The following is a 22,807-nucleotide window of genomic DNA, read 5'->3' as shown; positions in this document are numbered from 1 at the left end:
TTCTTCCAACAATCTACTGTTTAAAAAAAAGATAACACTACGTTTCCTATAACATAAAGCCTTCAGGTCTTACATCACAGATCCAATATGTTGAGGTCCTATGTAATGAAATTAGTAATAACTTTTGTCTTGCATCATGTAACACCTAAAAAATATTCAGATATTGATCACCAATGTGGGTCTGACATTCCGCAGTTTGTAGAAATGAGACACAAAACATGTCCAAACCTCTAACAGATTCACTAATGAAATTGGCAAAGTGTCACATTGCTTCGTAGGGAATATAAGAAATGCAAATTCACAAACGGCAATGAACAAGCAGCAGCCAAAAATGATGTATTCACAGTAAAGATCTTTTCATGCTTTGGAAGCAACTATTGAGCAACTTGAGTACTAGAAATTTTGAGAAGTCAGAGATTTATATGTGAAGTGCAGAATAGTGATGGAAAATGGTTCAATGATAGCAGCACAAAGTTAATTTCAACAAGGTGCTCTGCCACTGCTGGTGACGATAGTTATTTAGAAATGGAAGTACATTTTTGGTGGGGGAGGACAGCCCCCCAGGCTTGGTGGCACTAAGCATGGCAATATGTCAATGACAGAGTCAGTGCACTGTCCTCTATTCAAAGAACACAACAGGAAGCCCAGGAGAAGGTACACAATTTAAAGAGAAACACAAAGATAAAGAATGGCCTGTAGATTGCTCTGAGTGGCGAACCAATAGTGCTCGCTGCTCATTAAATTTAAATTCATATACTAAGTTACCACGTTCCTTTTGGCAGCAAATCCCTTGAAATACAAGTTCAAAAAACAGCAGTGTTCTTTCCCCAGGCAGTGTGAGCAGGGAAAGGATCTGTATGTCCCCTTAACCAATCAGCTTGAAGCAAGCCACGCTGTGAGAACCAGGAAGTGAAACTCAATGATAAACCTTGTAGACTAAAAACCAGCAAGTGCCCAATAAGGTTACTAAATATACTATAATATGAGATAGAGAAAGCGAAATGAAGAGAGGGTAAGATTAAAAGACTGAGATAAAAGAGACAGAAAGAAAAAGTTAAAAACAAATTTAAAATATTTTTAAAATGTTAAATGTCCAAAAACTATTAAAATCAGGAGTAATGAAACTCCACATTTTTAAAGTTAATTTTCAGTGCCAGAGAGGTTGTTTGGCAATCGTTAATACTTACCTCGCCTTTAAAAGTTAGTTTAGATCTAAAACCTCAGTCTATCATTTTTGTGGCGAGATTAGTTAGTTTCCAGCTGGGCAGGCGAGCAAGTCCATGCTGGTCCATTGATTGCAGCCAGCGAGGTCCCTTTAACGTGAAGCTTTCTCATCACCGGTGAATCAGAAAAGGCAAGTTCCGGATTTCCGTGTTTAACTGCGCATGTGCGGGCGCCGGATTTGCCCATTAATAACGGTGAGCTCACAGTTATTTTACAAGCAATTTCCAGCCCAATATTTCTATAAAATAAGACATTTAATGTACATGAGAGCAAGTTTTACTTGTGAAACACTATGTCCAAAACAAATCCTGTGCTGAGAGAGAAATGTTTGCAAGAATATAGCAAGTAAGTATTAGAAATGAAAACAGCAGAATTATGCAAATTGCACATAGAAGACAGAATTTACATGGCACCTTTCACAACCTCAGATATTGTATAATTTCCATAATAAGGTAGATTTTCTGAGTGCACGCCTATAGCAAGGTATCTCATCCACCACCAGCAAGTTCAGAAAATCTTGTGCATGTTGCCTGTGATTTTGCAATATGCACTGACAGCAGGTGAGGTGCCTAGCCACAAGCGAGGACTAAGAACCTTGCTAACATGTTACATAACTGTGTTTATATACACTGATTGTGTACAAGTACATAATAGTGCAAGAAATGCCAATGAAGTACTCAAATGGGTGCGTACTTACGCATTCACAATGGACCATCTACTTTCCACAAATCAAGCCAAACCCAGTCAACCACCAGGTGCAGTCATATACACACCTGAACACTAACCATCACCACCTCCATTTGAAGCAGACACCAGCATAAATGCACATAGAGCTACAGATGTTGATCCAGATGAGAAGGAAGATGAGGAAGCAACGGCTGAGGTGCTCAGCATTAGAGAGGAAGGAGTAGAGGTGGTAGTGATAGCCTCAATTTTGGATACAAAAGCAATTGATGAGCTCCTCAAACTGGCATCAGAAATGATAATTGAGGTAGCTCAGAGGAGACTTTCAGTAGTGGAGAAGAGAGCCGCATAATTCCACAGTATCATTGATGATAAAGGGGCATAATGCATCTCAATTTTCAGGGACAGATTTTGGGGCAACATTCCTGCTAGGTTTCTACTCTGTTTTCCATTCACTAAAAATTCCATTCCAGTTGGGACGCCATTTCATCCACCCACCCCTTCAGCAGCACAAACATACAAATAAGATGGAAATAATGGGATGTTGTAATACATCAAGGGGGGAATTTTAACCCCCAAGAACGGGTAGGTTGGGTGTGGGTGGGTAGTTAAAATATTTGATTATTGGAGCGTGACTGCAATCCGGCTCCAAGGCGCCTACTTCCGGGTTTATCTGAGCAGCTTTGGATGCGTGCGAGTAACCTACTCACCGCAGTCGATACCTTAATTAGTTCAGGGGGGCGGGTATTAATAGCGTCAATTAACGTCCCTGTGAGACAATAAGTAGGTCTTTTTAAATTGAATTTGAATTAATTTTAAATTTAACGCCTCCAGCAAGGTAGTTTCCCGCAGCTCGTGAATTTCGTCAGTGGAAAGGAGGCGAGAAGGGCCAGATCCATGAGGTAAATGCCTTTATTGCACTGCTTGTATACCAGGAGGAGCAGGAGTGTTTCCTCCAGGCCCAACAAGCTCGGCTGACCAACCCCCCCCCCACAAAGTCCGAGACCCCGCCCCCTCAACGACCGTGACCCTCCCCTGATGGCCGACTTCTCACTCCCGCGATGGCCAACTTCTCACCTCCCCCCATCCAACCCCCAAAGATCCCGATCCCTCCCCGACCTCCCCCATACAAATGCTGAGGACTTTGATCTCTCCCTGGCTGCTTTCCCACCAGACATTCAGCCAGTCTCTCAATCTGGCTAGCTGCCGGGCCCGAAACCTGGAAGTAAAGATTTTATCATTCAGTTGATTCCGACCCGCCAACTTCACTTCCAGGTTTGGCGTCCGATAAACTTCCCTGCCCCCACTCTCTTCCCAGCTCCATGTCAAACTCCAGGCCCATAATTCTTGTCATTTCCACCCCCTTTTCAATCAGCGTAACTTAAGAACCAGATAAAAGGATATAGAGGGTGAATTTCCATGGGAGTTCTTCTGCTTGTCCACTGTAACTTTGGTGTTTATGCCATTTTTCCAGAATTTCTTGGGCTTTTCTTCCAAAGTACAATGGATGGTGGGGGAACTCCTGTAGAACTTCACCCCTGTAGTAGCTTGCATGATGGAATTGTCACATTTAAAACTTTTGCCCACATCTCAGATTTACCTGCGTATTTTAAAAATTTGTTTTGCTTTTCGGAGATAGTCGGATGAGCTTTGAACTGACACAGTGAGGGACTCTAGTCACCTGCAAAACTCCAAACGCAGGTTGCAGGTGGAAGAAGTAGAAAGCCATTGAACCATAACATCCTATGCATGCTGGCTTATCATTCAATTTAAGAAGTGAGGGTGATCAGTTTGGTGCCCAAGAGAAGGAAACAGTGGCTGTTCTCTTACGTTTTTTTTTTATTCGTTCATGGAATGTGGGCGTCGCTGGCAAGGCCAGCATTTATTGCCCATCCCTAATTGCCCTTGAGAAGGTGGTGGTGAGCTGCCTTCTTGAACTGCTGCAGTCCGTGTGGTGACGGTTCTCCCACAGTGCTGTTAGGAAGGGAGTTCCAGGATCTTGACCCAGCGACGATGAAGGAACGGCGATATATTTCCAAGTCGGGATGGTGTGTGACTAGAACGTTGTCTACCATCATTGGTTATTGAACTTCTTTCAGCACTGAGTTGACTTTGTGAATTCCAGCGGAATCAGTGGCACTTGCGGCCAATGGGTAGAAGTCCCGTCCCTCTGGAGCAAATATAGTGTGGATGGTCCTGCAGACTTTTGCAGCCGAGGAGTTTTAGCCTTCTGTTGCCCTTCAGGATTATCTCAGAGTAGATAGATAATTTGGCTGTAGACAGGGGGACACGCAATACATTTACAGCTAATTGAGCCATGACCAGATTAGTCATGTGTTATGTTTGCTTGAGCTTGTTGACCCTTGGGTTTGAGAGTATGAAGTTGGTTATACCAGGGGAGCAGCGGGGTGGTACATAAGAACATAAGAAATGTTAGGCTATACGGCCCCTTGAGCCTCTTCCACCATTCAGTAAGATCATGACTGATTTTCTACCTCAACACCACTTACCCAATCTATCCCCATATCGCTTGATTCCCTTAATGTCCAAAAATCTATCGATCTTAGCCTTGAATATACTCAATGACTGAGCATCCACAGTCCTCCGGGATGGAGAATTTCAAAGATTCACAATCCTCTGAGTGAAGAAATTTTTCCTCATCTCAGTCCTAAATGGCCGACACCTTATCCTGAGACTATGACTCCTAGTTCTAGACTTTCCAGCCAGGGGAAACAGCCTCTCTGTATCTACCTATCAAGCCCTCTAAGAATTTTATAAGTTTCAATGAGATCACCTCTCATTCTTCTAAACCCCAGAGAGTATAAGCCCATTCTACCCAATCTCTCATGATAGGACACCCTTCTCATCACAGGAATCAATTCAATGAACCTTTCTTGCACCCCCTCTAAGGCAAGTATATCCTTCCTTAGGTAAGGAGACCAAATCTGTACACAGTACTCTAGGTATGGTCTCACCAGAGCCCTATATAATTGCAGCAAGACCTCCTTACTCTTATACTCCAACCCCCTTGCAATAAAGGCTAACATACCATTTGCCTTCCTAATTGCTTGCAGTAACTGCATATTAACTTCCTGTGATTCATTTACAAGGACACCCAAAACCCTCTGTCTACCAACATTTACTACAGTCTCACCTTTTAAAAAATATTCTACTTTTCTATTCTTCCTACCAAAGTGGATACTTTCACACTTCCCCACATTATTCTCGATCTGCCAACTTCTCGTCCTCGCACTTAACCTGTCTGTATACCTTTGCAGCCTCTTTGTGTCCTCCTCACAGCTTACTTTTCCACCTAGCTTTGTATCATCAGCAAACTTGGATACACTCAGTCCCCTCACCTAAGTCATTGATAGATATTGTAAACAACTGAGGCCCAAGCATGGATCCTTGCAACTCCCCACTAGTTACAATCTGCAAGTCTGCAACCATCCACTACCAGTCCCACTCCTTCAACTAGGACAGTAATTAACCCATAACTAGCATGAAGAAGTTCACAACACGCAAGGAGCAAATGTGGCAGCAAAACACATCAAACCTGTACACCACCAGCACCACAGTACATAATCAAGTTAATTCTCTGTTACTGTATTTTGCAGCCCATCATTCTGACATTGTGCAGAAAATAAAGCATCAATTGTCCGAATGCCAAACAAATAAAACATAAATGTGGTACATAGCAAAAGTTAAACAGGTGTAGCAAATAGCAGATAAGCAATTTTACTAATCTCCAAAAGAAAATACTACTGTCCATTTGCAGAGCGCACTGTAAGAACTAACACTGCCACTCCACTCCCTTTCTTCCTCCCTATCCTGAAAATGTTATTGAACAGAAATATTAAATTCCTAGTCCTGTCCAAACTTAAGCCTCATTATAGCCTCCATGTCCTATCTCTTCATAGTTATGAATGCATCTAACTCTCTAATATTTTGGAACATTGACCCATATTCTTTTTCCTGATTTAAATTTTTTTTGATATCCCTTACAACAAATTATTTATTTCTCACTACCTTATGGCCCACTTTCTTTCTCTTTTTCCTCTGATAGTAGTTTTCTCCTCTGATAGTATCTAAACCTTCAGCTTCTAATGCAATAGCTTCATTAATCCTGCTCTTCCTCTCTGCTCTTCCCCCCCCAGCTTATTAGTTTTGAAGGGACAGGGATACCGAGAGCATGGATTAATTCAGTGCTGCTTTCTATCATCATTTCACCAATCTTCGCATATCTACTTTATCTTAAAGCTCCACAAACAGAGGAATGTCAACCCTATTTATCCTTAAAATATCTTCTTTGATATAATAATATTTGATAAGCATTTTGAAAACCTAATCTTATATAGAAAACTATACAGTGTATTTTATTGGCCTGTGATTTTAGTATTTTATTATTTTTGTTTCTTTCCATCACCTATAAACTGCATTTTTTTAGATTTACATTACATATACTTTTGAACAAATTGTAGCAAATGAAATGTAGATAACAAGTGGCTAATTTTCAACATCAACGCCTGGGTGATAGCCTGGCGGAGCAGTTCGCAAGGCCATTGTAGAACCCGCCCGATTTTCATCTCATTGTTTTCAATAGGATGTAAATGGGGCAGGTTCTACAATGGGTGAGCAAGCATTCTGCTCGGTTACTGACCATGCGGCGAAGTTGAAAATGATCCCTATTGATCCTAGTTGTACTCATTGAAGAAATGAACAACAAACACATTGCAAAGAAGTAAATGACAAACAAAGTACCTGATTTAACAATAGATTTGATGGTTATTTTCTAGGGTAGAATTATTTTTAGAATTTTGATTTCCTGTGCCATTTCATTACTAAATTCTGATAGTTTCTGTAAAGAAAGCCGTATAGCTGAGTATTTGGGTGAACTGCGCTATTTAACATAACTGGATTAAAGCGACACCAACAAAAAGAGAATTCGGCAGTTTGTGGCATATCCTCAGACTGTGATATTTAAGACAAATTTCACGTCTTGTGTTGTGCTTAAAATATCTGCTATACGGTGAATTGTTGCGATCTTTGGAAACATCTAATTACAACTGTCATTAGCAGTTAAAAGATTACCTCTTGAAATGTCATAAATAATCATATGTTTCTTTCACTATATGAGTTTTTCATTACTTGTAACATTGCTCATTCTCTCACCTGCTTGCTTACTTTTCCTGTCTCTTTCACTCATGCATGGCAGCACGACGATCTTGGCCTAAGCCACCGTCCACACCTCCACCCATAAAAACGCCGCAAAGCATTCTTAATCAGAGACTCAGAGGCATGCCTAAACAAACACTAAGTAATGTTACAGCTTTTTATTTTATTTTTTTTTGTACTTTGTTGCTTTTGAACAGTTTTTTTTACTTACCTTGGTTATATTGAGTTTGTTGCAGAAATATGTGGTCTGATAGAAACTAATGCAAGAATTTACTGTTTCATTTTTATGATCGGTTGAATTTCAAGTTAGAACTTAGAAAATAATACACTTGTCTTCTTTGTTTAGCATTTGGTGCACACAACATTCACAAATATAAATGTCAGCACAAACTAACAGTGTTGCTGCTTAACATATTGCATGATGAGTTTAAGTGCTTTTACTAAACAGTGTTGTAAGGTAATATCATTTTGGCAGCCAACAGTGCTCCAGTTAGTTCTTTTCTTTGGTGTTCTAGTTCTTTGTTTCAAATGCTGCCTTTTTACCTAGTGTTCTCTTGAAACAGTTGTGGGATTTTTAATGAAACTCGCCATTCAAATCCCCAAAAATATGTCAATAGGTCCAAAAGAAAATGTAAGAATTTACAGGAACGTGAGGCTCAACAGAAATTGGATTGCTTCCCCCACATTAATGTGCTATGATATATTTACAATTCATAGAATTATGGGACATTTTAAAATCAGACTGTGAACGTGGGTCCTGTCCCATGAACTTAATCTGGATAGAATCCTAGCTGGAGCATTGTACATCTTTGGTAAACTAGAATAAATGATATAGTATATTTTATCTAATTTTTTGCAAAATGTTTCTCTGTTAAGTATGAGGTTAAGTACTTAAAGGATAAAAGTAAAAAGATTTAGAAATTGGCTTCTTAATTAAGGGGGAGTGTAACTTGAAGAAAATGTAGTTTATATTATGTTACTCATTTGTAATACCATTTACCACAGAAAATGTCGGACGCTTAGTCATTCCCGCCAAAAAACTGGAAGATACAATTCGTCTTGCTGAACTGGTTATTGAGGTGCTACAGCAAAACGAAGAGCACCATGCAGAGGTGAGTGTTGCACGTTCTAGATTACATGTTAAGTTATATGGTTTGAAGCCATTTTAAGAACATTGCTCCTAATGAGATAAGATCAGTTTAATAATCCCTTAATGTCTCTCACCCCCAATCATTTTGTATACCTTTATTTACCTGAGGTAAAGATTTCCTCTAGTTGCTATAATAGCACCACGATAAACATAGCAGGAATATTTCCTCTTGATTAGAATTTCCAGTGAAATCATAAAGCTGTTATTTTAGAATGCTTTTACGATCTTGCTCGAAATAACAAACATCTTTCTGCTATATTTATGGTGCTAAAACACAATGACCAGATGAAATCTTACACCTTGAAGTTCTTCAATAATAAGATGGTTTATATCAAAGTACCTGGATCTGAACAAGGTATGGTCATTTACTGCATCAATTCCATTTCTTCCAACGGATCTTGTACAATTTGCACTGCCATGGATACTACCCAACTTGTTTAATCTCCCAAGGGAGGTGAATCACCATGGTACAACTTCTGAGAAGATAAAGGCTCTGTGAAATTCTCCCACGACCCCCTTCCTACATGATCTTTTCAGCAATGCTAGCTTTAAAGATTTTAAGTGATGGAATAATGATACAGAAGCTTCTCTGAAAAGTGCACTATTTAAGTTCTTTAAAAACTGCATGGTTGAAAAGGCTACAACAGATTTAGAGTCAGCTGTTGTATGTACATCACTACTGATGCTGGATTTCACTATTCCAAGCTGTTTCCAAGCCACAGTCTCCCTATCCTCTCCCAGGTCCCAGTGCTGCTTTAAAGTTTCTTGTGAAATTTGACATTGACCTGTAATCATTTTTTCAAAGTTAAATACAGCAATAATTTCTGGGTAGGAAATAACTGGATCCCAATCACCTTGGTAGCCCAACACTTTGGTATTTAGGGGTGATTTCAAGATCCCATGCTTCCAACACTTACAGGAATTTCATGTTGGAAAATCAGGGCAACAATGATGTAGCTCTGACTCCAATACACATTCCCTTCAAGCTTGGCTTCCCCATTGGGAGCACGCAATCACCCCTTATATTATTAGATAATTTGCCTGTGAATATAATGAAAGCAATGATGTTAAACGCTAAGCACTTCAACAATGGGGTAGCATTCAAAACTGATTGTTGTTTGTTTCAGTAAAATCTCCCTGTTTATCAGACTGATGTACATGATAATGGAATATGCTGCCTTTTACTCACTCTGTGTGTGAGTACATGTGTGAATTCATAGCTTCTGTACATATCATTTAATTTGATTTTTAAAGAAGTAAGCAGATTTAATTACTCCACATTGAAACTTGTAAAAGGTTTATCTGCCCTCAAGGATTTTTAGTGGGTCTGAAATATTTCCATCTATTAAAGCTTTTATTTCATTTGTGAAATTAATTTGGGCATATTTTTCAAAATATTACTGCAATAAGTAAATTCCACAAAAAGGCCTCTTTCCTTGTTGTCGTAGCTTCAAACATTTGTTTTGTCATTGTTAACGGTGTCTTTTGTTTTTAAATACTTTTGAATGTTGCTTCATTTTCCAGTGTCACTGTCTTTGCTGTTTATTTATACATTTCTGCATTAAATTTAACTTTATATAGAGAACATGTTCTTGTTAACCTAAAGAAGAGTGTGAAACTGCAGTATTGAATCCATAGTGCCTTTATTATATGGTACAAAGATAATGCACCAGTCCCAACTAATGCTTGATTTGCATATTCAAATTTCCTCCCTACTGTTCAATCAATGTTGGATTACTACAGGGAAAAGAGGTATGTGACTAATCTGAATGAAATGAGTCGCCTCCCCTCATGTCTCGTGCATGTCCTAAAGATATCATCTTTCCTAATGGGATTTTACCTGGGCCTTCCCTGCTCTTACTCTTATTCCAAGCAGTCTACTACCAACTGCCGATACAGTGCTTGTAAAACTGTTATTTGCAATGAGTAACAGAAATGGTTTGCTTGGGCTGGCTAAACAGCCTCTGCATGTACTGTTGGATGCTATGTCAAGCACTGCAGTTGCATCCTACCACCATTCTTCACCCTCTGGAAACTTCCCTGAATCTACTATATGTCTGCGTAGATTTGATGTCTTTGAATCCCAGTTTTGTTTTATAATACAGAATGTAGCACCAGTTCATGTCTAACTTATTATGTTAAAATATCAGTTCTCAAATATAGAATCGTTCTGATGTGAGTCAGCACTCAGTTTTTAATTTTTTTTAATATGTTTTTGCTGTTTCTACCAATGTGAACATAGATTATGAGTCATGCATTCCACCATATTGTTGCAAGATTATGTAATTTACTAAAAAAAAAGTGATTTGGATAAAGAGATAAGTGAATTAAACTCAAATGAATTGTAAGAACTCCTGACACAACTGCCTTGAAATTAGGCAGTTTGATTATTAGCATATGAACAGGTTAGTGCCTCCATTAAAGTACAGTGCATAGGAACTTTATGCGAATGCATTAATCTTTGATTCCGCTGCTATAGCGAAATAGCCTACTATCATTTGCTGTATAGGCTTAGTAATGAAGATTGGCCACTTCGGTGCAGATGTAGAACCCTACCTCAGCAAAAGTCAATACTATCAAAAGAGAAGGGAAGGAAAAGGGAAGGAAAAACTTACTATGATTTCTAATAAAGGGGCTGTAGTACTATGGTAATTGTTGCATTAAAACCAAGAAAAAAGTAAATAAATATTAAGATAAAATAGATGCAATCCATATAATTAAAATAAGTTCTGCACCACATATGCAGTCTGTACATCAGAGGTAATTTTCCAACATGCATTTTGCTGGATGAGGCTCCCCACTAGGAGTACAAGTAGGAACATTACTATAGTGCAGAGTTGCTGTGACATCCCCAGACACCAGCTCTGCAGCTGATTCTTCAGACCAGAATCTGTCCATGGTTGTTTCAAAATTGAATCTGGCCAAAAAAAGAGACCCCTAAGCAGAGCACTTTCAGAACCATACAATGGTGGTTCCTGAGGTCACCATAGGGAAGGAGGTGGCAGAAGGCCCGGTCGGTAATGGTAACGCCCCTGGGGAATCCCCCCATCGAGGGAGAGGACCTGGTAGCATCCTCCTCTCCCTCCATTGCACCCTCAACACTTACCTGCTAATGGTTGCAGTTTTGGCCGAGGCCCTCAATGGGGCACTGGTTCCGATCTTTGGAGCGTTTCTATAGCACCGTCTAGTTTGTTATCTTCACACTGTTGGGCTGCCTGTTGGTGGCGGGAATCCCACCAGCAGCCTGCCATGCATTGCTAATGACCCCAAACCTAGGGAAATGGCGTGGAATTGGAGGGGTGGATGGAAGTCACGCCCCGTTGGAACTCCACCCCAAAGAGGAGAATCCTGGGCATCATCTTTAGGTACAAATGCACCTCAGGGGGTTTGTTCTCACCTGTCGCCACTTGAGGACTCATGTTTACAGGACCTGTGTTTTTAAGTCTTTTCTGTCCTCCTTACTTTTGATTTTCTGGCCTCCATATTTTGGATCACACTCATAGATGAGTCCCAACTCCCTATGTCTTCGAGAGCATCTACACTAGCCTTGACAGCTAGGCAATTTTTTGGTAATGAAGAGAACAAATTTTGTTTAAGTTGCTGGAATTATCCTCCATAGGATCTCTCTACCATCTTTAATAAATGATCAGACATTGCAGTTTCGGACCTCATTTTAGGTCTGTTATAATAGAATTATTTTACAAAAGATGAACAAATGAGTAAAGAACGGTGATATAATGAATATATTTACAATAAAAAGCCTTCTATGTCGCTCTTTCATAGGAAAGCAGCTAAAGGTTGCAACCTAATGCTAAACTATTCTTTTATAAAACACTTTTATATGCACAATGTTTCTTGTATTTATTACTACTGTGGGAGCTAATACTGGCTTAGACTACTTTCTTGAGAATTGCAAACCAGCTATAAAATTCAAACAGCTACAGCTCCTTAAATATCCTCAAAAATAGTTACTAAGACTCCCTGGATTTGAATAACTGTTGTCCACAATCAAAAATAACTGTATTCAATGTAACTGAATGAATCATACAGTCAGTGTTTTTTCTAAATCAACTTTGGTGCTTCCTAACTTTTGCAGAAAACTGAACAAAACTTGAAACATCGGTATTCAGTTAAGCTTTGATACAAGATTCTGGTGCATCTGGCTTATGGGCTGTGACTAGATTTAAAGGGACAGCCACAGGTCAAAATTAGATAACAAACTACGCCAATCCTACCTGAGAATATCAGAGGTCACTTGTCTTTGGTGTTTCTGCTTTACAAGCTATGCCACCTGTTGCAGGCTGATCTACAGACCATGTCAAGGAATTGGACTGCTCTTCCTGGAACTGCCATGGTCACTACAACATTAGGCTTCTATGCCACAGGATCCTTCCAAACCACTACAGGAAACATATGCCAGAAATGCTAGTACACAGTCGATTCCTCTATGAAATAAGTGATTGATGCCATGTTTGCTAGGGGGAAGCACCTTTATTAATTTCCCAATGGGAAGGCGACACCAACTGGAAAGACCTATTTACCACCTGGCAGGCTTGCTAAATATCCCTGGTGTTTTTGGGGGGATCTATGTGGGATCAGGCTGCACACATCAACTCCACTGTATACATTAACAGAAAGGAGTTCCACTTTATAAATGTGCAGGCCATTTCAGACCAAAGAAATATTATCCTGCGTGATATTGCCTGTTACATGGAGAGGTAGTGTGATGCTTTCACTCTGGAGCAGGCCACGATGCCTGCATTATTTGACAGTCTGAGAGAATGAATAGATAGCTCTTAGGAGAGTAGAGCTCCTTATGCAGCCTGGTTCAAGACCCCAACTAGAAACTCTCACACAGCGTCAAATCACAGATACAAGACCCATGCCACTGCCCAAATTACTGTGGGGCATACCATGCTCATGCAATACTTTCACTGTTTGGAGTGTTCAGGCAGGGTGCTGCACTAAATCTAGCCAAAGTCTCCAAGATCTTGAGAGCAATCTGCATGGCATCTCTGATGTAGGTAAAGGCCACTGCCACCATACTTTTTTAATGATTCCCCAGTCTGTGAAATCCAGCAGTGATAAAGTCCTGTAGTCTGGGTGCCCAAGATTTCAGTGGTGTCAGTTAGCATTCTGATAAAAGGGCATCGATCTGAAACATTAATTTTGTTTCTTTGTCCACAGATGCTAGTGTTTCCAGCATTTTCTGTTTTCATTTCAGATTTCCAACATCCACAGTATTTTGCTTTTGTTTCTATGGATTAAATGATTTACTTCTCACGTGGGGAAGATTCCCTTGTGTGCTAGACGTAGTGATAAATAGTATGTTTACAACCTAGGACACGGAGGAAATCTTCCCCTATGGTGATTTATTTACAAATGACTCGCAGCTTAAGTACTTGAAACAGTCACACTTCTGTAGTAAATTCATTTTAATCTTTATTTTTATGTCAGTGTTATTTATAATAAAAAGTTATGAAATTGAATTGAACAAATTTGTGGGCTAGCACCAGAAAATGACCATGAAAGCTGCTGTTAAAAACCCAATTGGTTCACTAATGTCCTTCAGGGATGGAAACCTGCTACCCCTACTGTTCTGGTCTACATGTGAACTCCAATCTCACACTAGGTGGTTGACCTTAATGCCTTTAGGGCAACTAGGGATGGGCAGTAAATACTGCCTTGTCTGTGTTGCCCATATCCCAAGAACATTTTATTAAAAAAATATCATTATACTTTAAACATTGCTATCACGGTTTTGAAACTCATGGCCCCATGGAATGTTGAAATAGTCCAGACATGTTGAAATAACATGAAATTCGACCTTTTCCTTCTCCCAAGGCACCCATTATATCAGAGTGTCAGGAACATCAAGGGGTGTAACTCAAAGATTCTATTGTAGCTTTTTATATCTTTAGGATTCCTCGGAGTATAAAGCCTAACACTGTAGATGATACACAGAGCTGCTGTTTGGACATGCTGTCACAAAGTGGTAGGATGCAGGTTTGTGACTGCGAATGCCCACCTGCTGAGTTTCTGGTATTGGCTGCGCTGTCAGAGGAAGGCACCAAGCAGAGTTCAGGAGCTTCCCCACAGGGAGGGAGGGAGGGAGCTAAGAGCGGAGGCTAAGTCACCAGATATTATACAGAGTGCATTGGCAAAGGACTGAGAATAGACCACCTGTCCACCCTCACTGCATGCACTAGGGGGGCCTGGAGAGAGGAGAACGTACTAAAGGAAAAATAAATGCATGCTTCAATTCTGTCTGTGCACCCCTGGTTAGCTGCAGCATTTTCTTTTCCAGAAATCATTCGTAGGTCTAATTCAATTATTGCCTCACAAATATTTAACTTTTAAAACTTTGACTTTTAAAATGTCATGAGCATCAAAGCCTATGGAACAAATATTTTCAATAAGTTAAAACTTTCTGTTTTTAAAAAAAAAGTGCCCTGAAGGATACATAGAGGATACTGTAAATTCCCCGCTGAAAAGAAGTAAATGGGTCTATTATCTCAATGTAATGAAAGCTTTTCCAGTGCCTTAATTCATTCCTATTAAGATACCAACATTTTCTGAGGTAAAGTTTTCATGAAGATTACCTTCTATTTTACCAAGAAAAGGCTACTGTTCCGGTGAGGACAAGGGTTAAGTTTGAATTAGTAAAACTGACAAGTGAGTTTATAAGACTGTACTGCAGCTTTTGATCAGTGCTTCTAGCACATTTACATTGTCTCTCTCACAGTTTTTCTTTCTCACTGATGCCTTGCATCAGTATTTCACTTGGTCTGATCTGGCCCATTTGTAACTCTCACACTTGGAAATTCTCTCATTTGATCCGACTTGTTTTGGAGTAAAATTTCCACCAAGGACTTGCCTTTCAATCAGTGCTTCTCTACTGTTTTAGAGTTTACTGAGGTCATAAATTAGTTTAAAATTTTTGTTCACAGTTTCATCACTAATCACTAAAGGAACCACCAAATATATACCACATATATGTTATTGTAACTACTCTGTACCTTTTCAGATACCTTTATAAACTACACATTTTATATTTATTTTTATTGTGTTTGCAGTTGATTTGGCTCATTTTTCAATAGTTATGCAGCCCATGATTTGAAATCAAGTTAAGATCTAATTTTTTGATAAACCAAAGTTGATTTTAAAGAGATTTCCTGCAAGTGGATTTCAAAAAGAGCATTGTTGTCATTTTGGAGAGGGTAAAGGCATGGACAAACCCACCATCTATAAGTAATTCACTGAGGCTTTCAAAATTAAATCAATATTCCTTTAATACTTATATTTAAATATGAAGTTTTATATCCAAGCATGTACAGAACTGTCTCCTAAAAGTTAGAAATTTACATGTTTAGTGAGTAGGAAGGAAAGAATTCTGCAAATTAAACATTTAAATTAAGGTCAGGTAGATTTATAGAGCAGCTTGTAGGACCGTGAGCATTTTGCAAACCACATTTGACACTGCACTGGATTTACACTCCATGTGGTGTCAAACTGAAGTGGTGTGAGACTATTTCCTCCAGGAGTTCTGCTTCACTGCTAAGTCAGCCTCAGCCCTGACTCCAAGTTAACACTGTTGGTTTAACATCACTGTGAAGTGGGAATCACATCACATTGACGCAAAGCTTGCAATGTATATAAAAAACAAATGCATATAAAAAACAAATTCTCAGTAAGAGTCTGTAAATTTCACAGCTATTTTCTTCTAGCTATCAACAGGGAAAAGTTAGACTTTAAGTGCAAGTAGACAAGATAGACATTATCCACCCATCTGTGTGCACAGTGGAATTCTTTTATGTGTCTGTAGTGCAGACAAAAAGTTGCAGCTAACCAGATTTGAATATTTCAGGACTGGCTACATTCTATAAAGAAAATATCTGGGTTTGCTAACCATTTCTGTGTATCAGGTATTGTAAATAATTTGCTTACATCAGGATTCATCTATGGATTTGACTACCATTTAGGACAAAGTAGAGAGGGATCCAAATTAGACTTGTGTATAATACAAGATCGAGCAAATTTAAAATGTAAAATACCCTTTTTTAAATGTCATTGCACTAGATAATGGAATATCATGATAATTGCTGATATTAAATATAGGTGACTGGTTACATTTGGTTATTGCAGTCACACTCAAGGCAATTCTATTTAGTTTATTTCAGCTAGATGGTGCCATCCATCAGTTTGCCAAGCCACAGATTGGGAGACCAAGGTTTGATTTCCAGCCTTGGCTGACATTTCCACTTGAGTTTTACTAAAACGCTAAGTACCAATCTTTACTAGGTCATTGGCCAACAGCACTGAGCAGAGGTGAGGTATCAAACTGACAGGATAGGAAGGGACTTGTTAGAGGTTCTACTTCAGGTTGTGACTTAGAAACCCCTACTCCCAGACCATGGAGCAACATTACCAGAGACCATGGAAATGCGCAGAATCACTCACTTGTCATCCCAGCTGGACTCCAGGGCGAGCTACCTCAGAAGGTTATACAAGGAGAGACAATGAGCATAAAATTCATTCCAACAATTATTTTTTTTAAATTACAACCAGAATTTCAAATATAATTTCATATTTCCGTATTCATGATCAGTTACTAAAAATGTTATGTTAATTAGTGTAATATCACACCTTAAAAAATATACAAAGCAATCTATGTAAAATGAGACTGGCATTATGTTGCCCCAGCATTATTGTATAAAGTTCCATTGCTGGCACCACTCATGTTGCATGTTACTAGCCAGCAACAGATACACGACAAACATGCATGCATTTTCAACACATTCACATCTCAGTCACCAAGGATGTGAATGTAACTCCCAAAAACTCATCGGAAGCCTGCCTAAAAGGCTGGAAAGCATGCACAAGTCCTAGCTGCATGAATATCTGGAGTGCCAACTAAAAATAGCCAATATACCTAAAGAAGCATTGTCTTGTAGTAAGCTGGTAAATGGCATGACTTCAGTGAGTTATTGTTAAGAGAACAGCAAAAAAAAATCAAACTATTACTGTATTTGGATCATTTTACCTGTATATGTTGCTCAGACTACAAATGATTGCAACATCCTATGTTGTTCAAAGTTTAGGAAGACAGACCCTACTTAACTTCTCCATCAGAAAGAATTGGATTGAGAAAGAGATTTAGAATACTTCTGTTATTGAGACCACATATCAGGATGCTTGTTTCTTTACAATAACTCCTTTGGTTCCATAGTATGAACATCTACCCTGTAGAGTTACACCCAATCCAGATTACTGCAGAGCTTTATGAAATGGTTGAGAGATTTTATTTGTATTCATTGTTTTTTTCTCTGGCTTTGTCCTTCAAAGGCCTTTGCTTGGTGGTCAGATTTGATGGTTGAACATGCAGAAACCTTCCTGTCACTGTTTGCGGTAGACATGGACACTGCTTTGGAGGCACAGGCCCCGGACACCTGGGACAGCTTCCCATTATTTCAGCTGCTCAATGATTTCCTGAGGAGTGACTGTATGTATCACTTTTTAATAAAAAGTTTAATATACTGTTTTACTATAATTTTCTTGATTAATTCTTAACTTTATCAATTCACGTCTCTATTACAATAAATCTTGATCAGTTGATGTTAGACCCTAGAAATTCAATGGGTTTGAGAATATGAGGTGAGATTGTTAGAGTACACAGTGGAGTAAAAGGCCTAGAAATTGGACCTGTACAGGAATAAAACGGGTGCAACGAGGGACAATTTTGGAGACCAACGTCCCGAACCCAAGGATGCCTGAAAGACGTCCAACCCAATATTGGGTTGGGCCATTTTTCAGGCGTCATGAGCGACAGCCTAAATGTCTACCATTTAGGTTCTTCAGAGAATTATTACCTGATGTTGTTATCAAACTGGCCTTAGAGGGGGTGCAGCACAGATTTACCAGAGCTTGGATAACGGAGCTTAAGAAGGCTAAATTATGAGAACAGGTATTATGAGAACTTGGCTTGTATTCCCTTCAGATTGAGAGGTGATCTGACCAAGATGTTTAAAATGTAAAAGGGTTTGATAGGGTAGATACAGAGAAACTATTTCCTCTGGTGGGGGGAATCAAGAACAAGGGGACATAATCTTAAAAGTAGAGCTAAGCCATTCAGGAGTGAAATGAAGAAGCACTATTTCACACAGGGTGGTAGAAATTTGGAACTCTCTTCCCCAAAAGGCTATGGATCCTGGACAGTTGGAGCTTTCAAGGATGAGGTAGATAGATTTTTTGTTACGGTAAGGGTTTCAAGTGATATGGAGCAAAGGCAGGAAAATAGAAAACAGATCAGCCATGATCTAATTGAATGGTAGGGCAGGCCCCAGGAGCTGAATGACCTATTCCTGTTCTTAATGTTCCTATGTTCCTACTAATGCAACCTAATAAACCTGTTTCTTTATTCTTAATTTTAGATAATCTGTTGAATGGAAAATTCCACAAACACCTTCAAGATGTCTTCGCTCCTCTTGTGGTTAGATATGTCGACTTGATGGAGTCATCAATTGCACAGTCGATTCACAGGGGCTTTGACCGAGAATCATGGGAACCTGTAAAGTAAGGACACCTCCTTTGATATATTTTGGGTTTGGATGCTGATGGATGAAGATTTACACAAGTGGTGACTAAATTTGTTGCAGTCAGTGCCAAGATATCACATTTTATGTGAACAAGCATAGAGTCTTCAAACCGAACTTCTTGATACAAAGTTAAATTAACTATCAGCATTCAACTTAGAGGAAAACTCCAGGTTGTAGAATTAGAAATATTTTCAGTTTGCTATAATCTTTTTGCTGATTGTGTTCTGGTTGTTTCCACATTGTCCAGAATGTTTTCTTGGCATAAATAAATTTTCATTCAATAGATAGATTTCTCCACCCTTCTGTTTCTCCTGCCACTCGGTGTCATAGTGCAGAAACTCAAGTGCCTAGATTGTAAAAGGTGTGCCAAAACAAAGGCAGTCAAAACCTGTTATTGCCATGAATGGGAGCATAACTGGAAAATTATACAGTATTTCACTTGTACAGTTGACATAATTGAAACACAGATTCATCTGGTTGGAAAGTCTGGGTACTGACATGCCAATCAAAATTCACATTGTCAGTACTGTGAGGTACATTATGAAAGTAATTTGATGGAAAAGGAAGAGATGACTGCTTCCAGTAAATTGAAATAAAAAAGTAAAATGAGAAGTGGGCGAGCTTTGAAGGTAAAGTACTGAAGTTCTGATCATAAACTTAAATGTGAAAAGGTCAAATAGAGCCTGGAGTGTTCCTTTAAATGTTTCACACCTAGAGAGCTTGACTAAGTTTTGAAATTGCATTTAGCAAACTTAATTAAGCATAAAATAAAATCATTGAGTTATGTAAAGCAGTGATACATAAAGATACGTAAATTACAAATCATGGAGATAATTTTCACTTTGGCCGTGGGAAGAAAACCATCGTTGTGGATCAGCTGCCCGTTATATCCCTGCTTAGTTTTCTTTTGCAATGCAGTTAATAGAAATGAAAATCAGACACGGTGTATAACGGGCAGCCGATCCACAACCGCCAGTTTTCCACCCACGCCCAAAGTGAAAATTACCCCGTATGCTTCCAGTTATGTAGTGTACAGCTGCCACTCGGGTGCAATGAAGATGTAAAATTAATGTACAATATATATTGAGTGTTTTTCTATACTTTATAACATTTAGCAATGTACATTAATACCTCCGTGCATCTTTCTCCTGGTAAAAGTGCTAACGAGAGTAGAGCAAATACATATTTATATTGACAAATTTCTCTCATTTTCCTCTAATACCTCAGTTAGTAAACAAACTCTCGAATATGAAAATGAGCCAATATGACCAGCAAGGTCCTAATTTTGTATAGGTACAGTAGTTTAGTGGTTATGGCACTGGATTAGCAACCTAGAGGTTCTAAGTTCAACTCCTGCAAAGTTGGGGAAGTGAATTGAATAAATCTGATAATTTGCAGATTAGCAGCAAAAATGACTATTAAAGCTGCTGTTTTGTTGTAAAAATCCAACTGATTTACTAATGTTTTTCAGGGAAGGGAATCCGTCACTCCTACCCACTGTGGCCTACATGTGACTCCAGTCCCACACTTTGTGGTTGACTCTCAGTGCCCTCAGGGCAACTAGGGATGGGCAATAAATTCTGCCAAATAAAAAAAAGGCTTAGCCTGTTGAGTTTGCTGGTCTCAGACTGGGTGCTGCAATTGCCCTTCTTGCCCCTGAATTAGGGAGAGGAAAAATCAACCAGAGTTCCTGCTCATGATCACTATCCAGTAATTGCTGTTGCAAGTGTGTATGAGTAAAAGTCAAGTAAAGACAGGACTGTGCATTGGCTTTGAGGCTCCCATGAACAATAAGCCTGCCAGCACTCACTGTCCAGACTAACACATGAAGAGCAGCCATTTGGACAAGATATCAGAGGATGATCAGTGCATATGGAATAGTGCACCACCACAAGCCAGCAATTTCAGGAAAATAGGAGAAAAGACAATTAGAAAAATAAAAAAAACTAATCAGCAGTTTATCAATGGTTCAACATTCCAATAACTGTACACAATGTGCTGAATGACAGCTGTATTGCTTTTCAGGTGTTTTACTGGTGTACAGCTTTGGTTCAATTATTAGCATTTGCTGTAAAATGAGAGCTTCAAAAGACAAAAAACTTTTTGCAGACTTACATAACAAAATTTTAACCAATCTATCTTCAGTCTGAAAATAAAATACTCTGCTGGCATTTAAAAGGGACATTGCCAAAATCAGGGGGTAGATTTTAACTAGCGGCGGGAAACCATGCTGGAGATTTAATTTCCTACCCGCCTGCAGCAGAATGAGGCCACGGTTATTTTAACCACCGGGCCTCATTATCATGCTGTCAGCCAATTTCCTGTGGAAAATCATGCAGCCCTTGGCTGCCCACCGGCATGAAGGTAGGTGTGGAGTAGGGGTTCCATGAGGGTCTCGCAAGAGGGAAGGGGGACGAGGGAGTCCAGGTCAGGGGAGGGTGCAACTTTCCTTGTGGAGCTCGCAGGAGCACTCCAGCATCTCCTGGCCCCACAAAGGAAAGTGAAAAACTTGCCAGTTTGGGCCTATTCCCCTTCTCCGTAGGTCCTAACTCTCTTCAGCCTGGCAGGAAAGCCGGAGCCACTTCCCTGCTCAGGCCTGAGCTAAAAATCGCAGTTGAGACCCGATGAAGTCATCAGACCCCGATCTGCATATTTATAGGAGGCCCCTGCTGGCTTAGCCACCCATTAAAAAGGCTAAGTAAAAGCCGCAGTCAACGTGATCCAGGTGGCTTTCCAGCGGATTAAGTAACCTGGGGCATCTTAACTGCCCACCCACCCAGTTTCCGCTTGGGTGGGTAGGCTTAAAATCACCCCAAAGTTGTTTGCCTATGCTGTTGATCTGTGTAGCTATGACGGGAGCTATCATTTTCATGCTGTAGTCATCCCACAAAGTCACCCACTCATAGTTTGATTTCTTCTGAGAATACATTAATACCCAAAGTTCATGATATTTTTACCCTTGACTTAAATGGATTGCATACATTCTGGTAAAGTTTCTATTTGTGATCTTTTGTTAAGCAAATAGGAAAATTATATGTTAATTCAAACTTCAAGATAAAGTGCAATCATTATTTTTTTGTTTTGTCTTAAATATATAGGTCCAAAAGTTTTAATTAAATGAACTAATAGGTAGCGCAAGTATTTGTGGCAACTCTACATATAAGTAGAATCATAGAATGGTTACAGCACAGAGAGGCCATTCGGCCCATCAATTTCATGCCGGCTCTTTGTAAGAGCAATCCAGTTAGTCCCATTCTCCTGTTCTTTCCCCATGGCCCTGCAAATATTTTCCCTTCAAGAATTTATCCAATTCCTTTTTGAAAGCCATGATTGAATCTGCTTCCACCACCCTTTCAGGCAGCGCATTCCAGATCATAACCACTCGCTGCGTAAAAAAGTTCCTCCTCATGTTGCCTTTGGTTCTTTTGCCAATCACCTTAAATCTATGTCCTCTGGTTCTTGACCCTTCTGCCAACAGTTTCTCTTTATTTATCTAAACCCTTCATGATTTTGAACACTTCTATCAAATCTCCTCTTAACCTTCTCTGCTCTAAGCAGAACAACCTTAGCTTCTCCAGTCTATCCACACAACTGAAGTCCCTCATCCCTGGAACCATTCTAGTAGATCTTTTCTGCACCCTCTCTAAGGCCTTCGCACCCTTCCTAAAGTGCGGTGTCCAGAATTGGGCACAATATTCCAGCTGTGGCCGAACCAGTGTTTTATAAAGGTTCAACATAACTTCCTTGCTTTTGTACTCTATGCCTCTATTTATAAAGCCCAGGATCCTCGATAGTTGTAATTTGCTTATAAGGTACATTTTCTAATTACATAGCTGAATATTAGATATCCCAGCAGTGATTGTAATGTATCTTACTGGGATGCTGTTAAACTACTTTACAACCTGCATATTACTTTGCAATTTAAAGATCCAGTGTCACTTTTTTTCAGCAATACTGTCAAACTTGTGAAACTCATGCC

At 39.5% G+C, this 22,807-nt stretch overlaps 1 protein-coding gene across 4 annotated transcripts in view; it reads left to right on the top strand.

The window, feature by feature from the left end:
• Positions 1–22,807, top strand: part of cadpsa (Ca2+-dependent activator protein for secretion a) — a 416,704-nt gene that overhangs the window by 324,802 nt on the left and 69,095 nt on the right. For all 4 annotated transcript variants that reach the window (XM_067998838.1, XM_067998836.1, XM_067998835.1 and 1 more), the window contains 3 exons: positions 8,089–8,195; positions 17,579–17,735; positions 18,664–18,805. In XM_067998838.1, the coding sequence (XP_067854939.1) occupies positions 8,089–8,195; positions 17,579–17,735; positions 18,664–18,805 (406 nt within the window). The remainder of the gene's footprint in view (positions 1–8,088; positions 8,196–17,578; positions 17,736–18,663; positions 18,806–22,807) is intronic.

This window comes from Heptranchias perlo, chromosome 17, assembly GCF_035084215.1.
Source record: "Heptranchias perlo isolate sHepPer1 chromosome 17, sHepPer1.hap1, whole genome shotgun sequence".
NCBI classification, from domain to species: Eukaryota; Metazoa; Chordata; class Chondrichthyes; order Hexanchiformes; family Hexanchidae; genus Heptranchias; species Heptranchias perlo.
The sequence above is the reverse complement of the archived record's forward strand: the minus strand, read 5'-3'. Positions and strand labels throughout refer to the sequence as shown.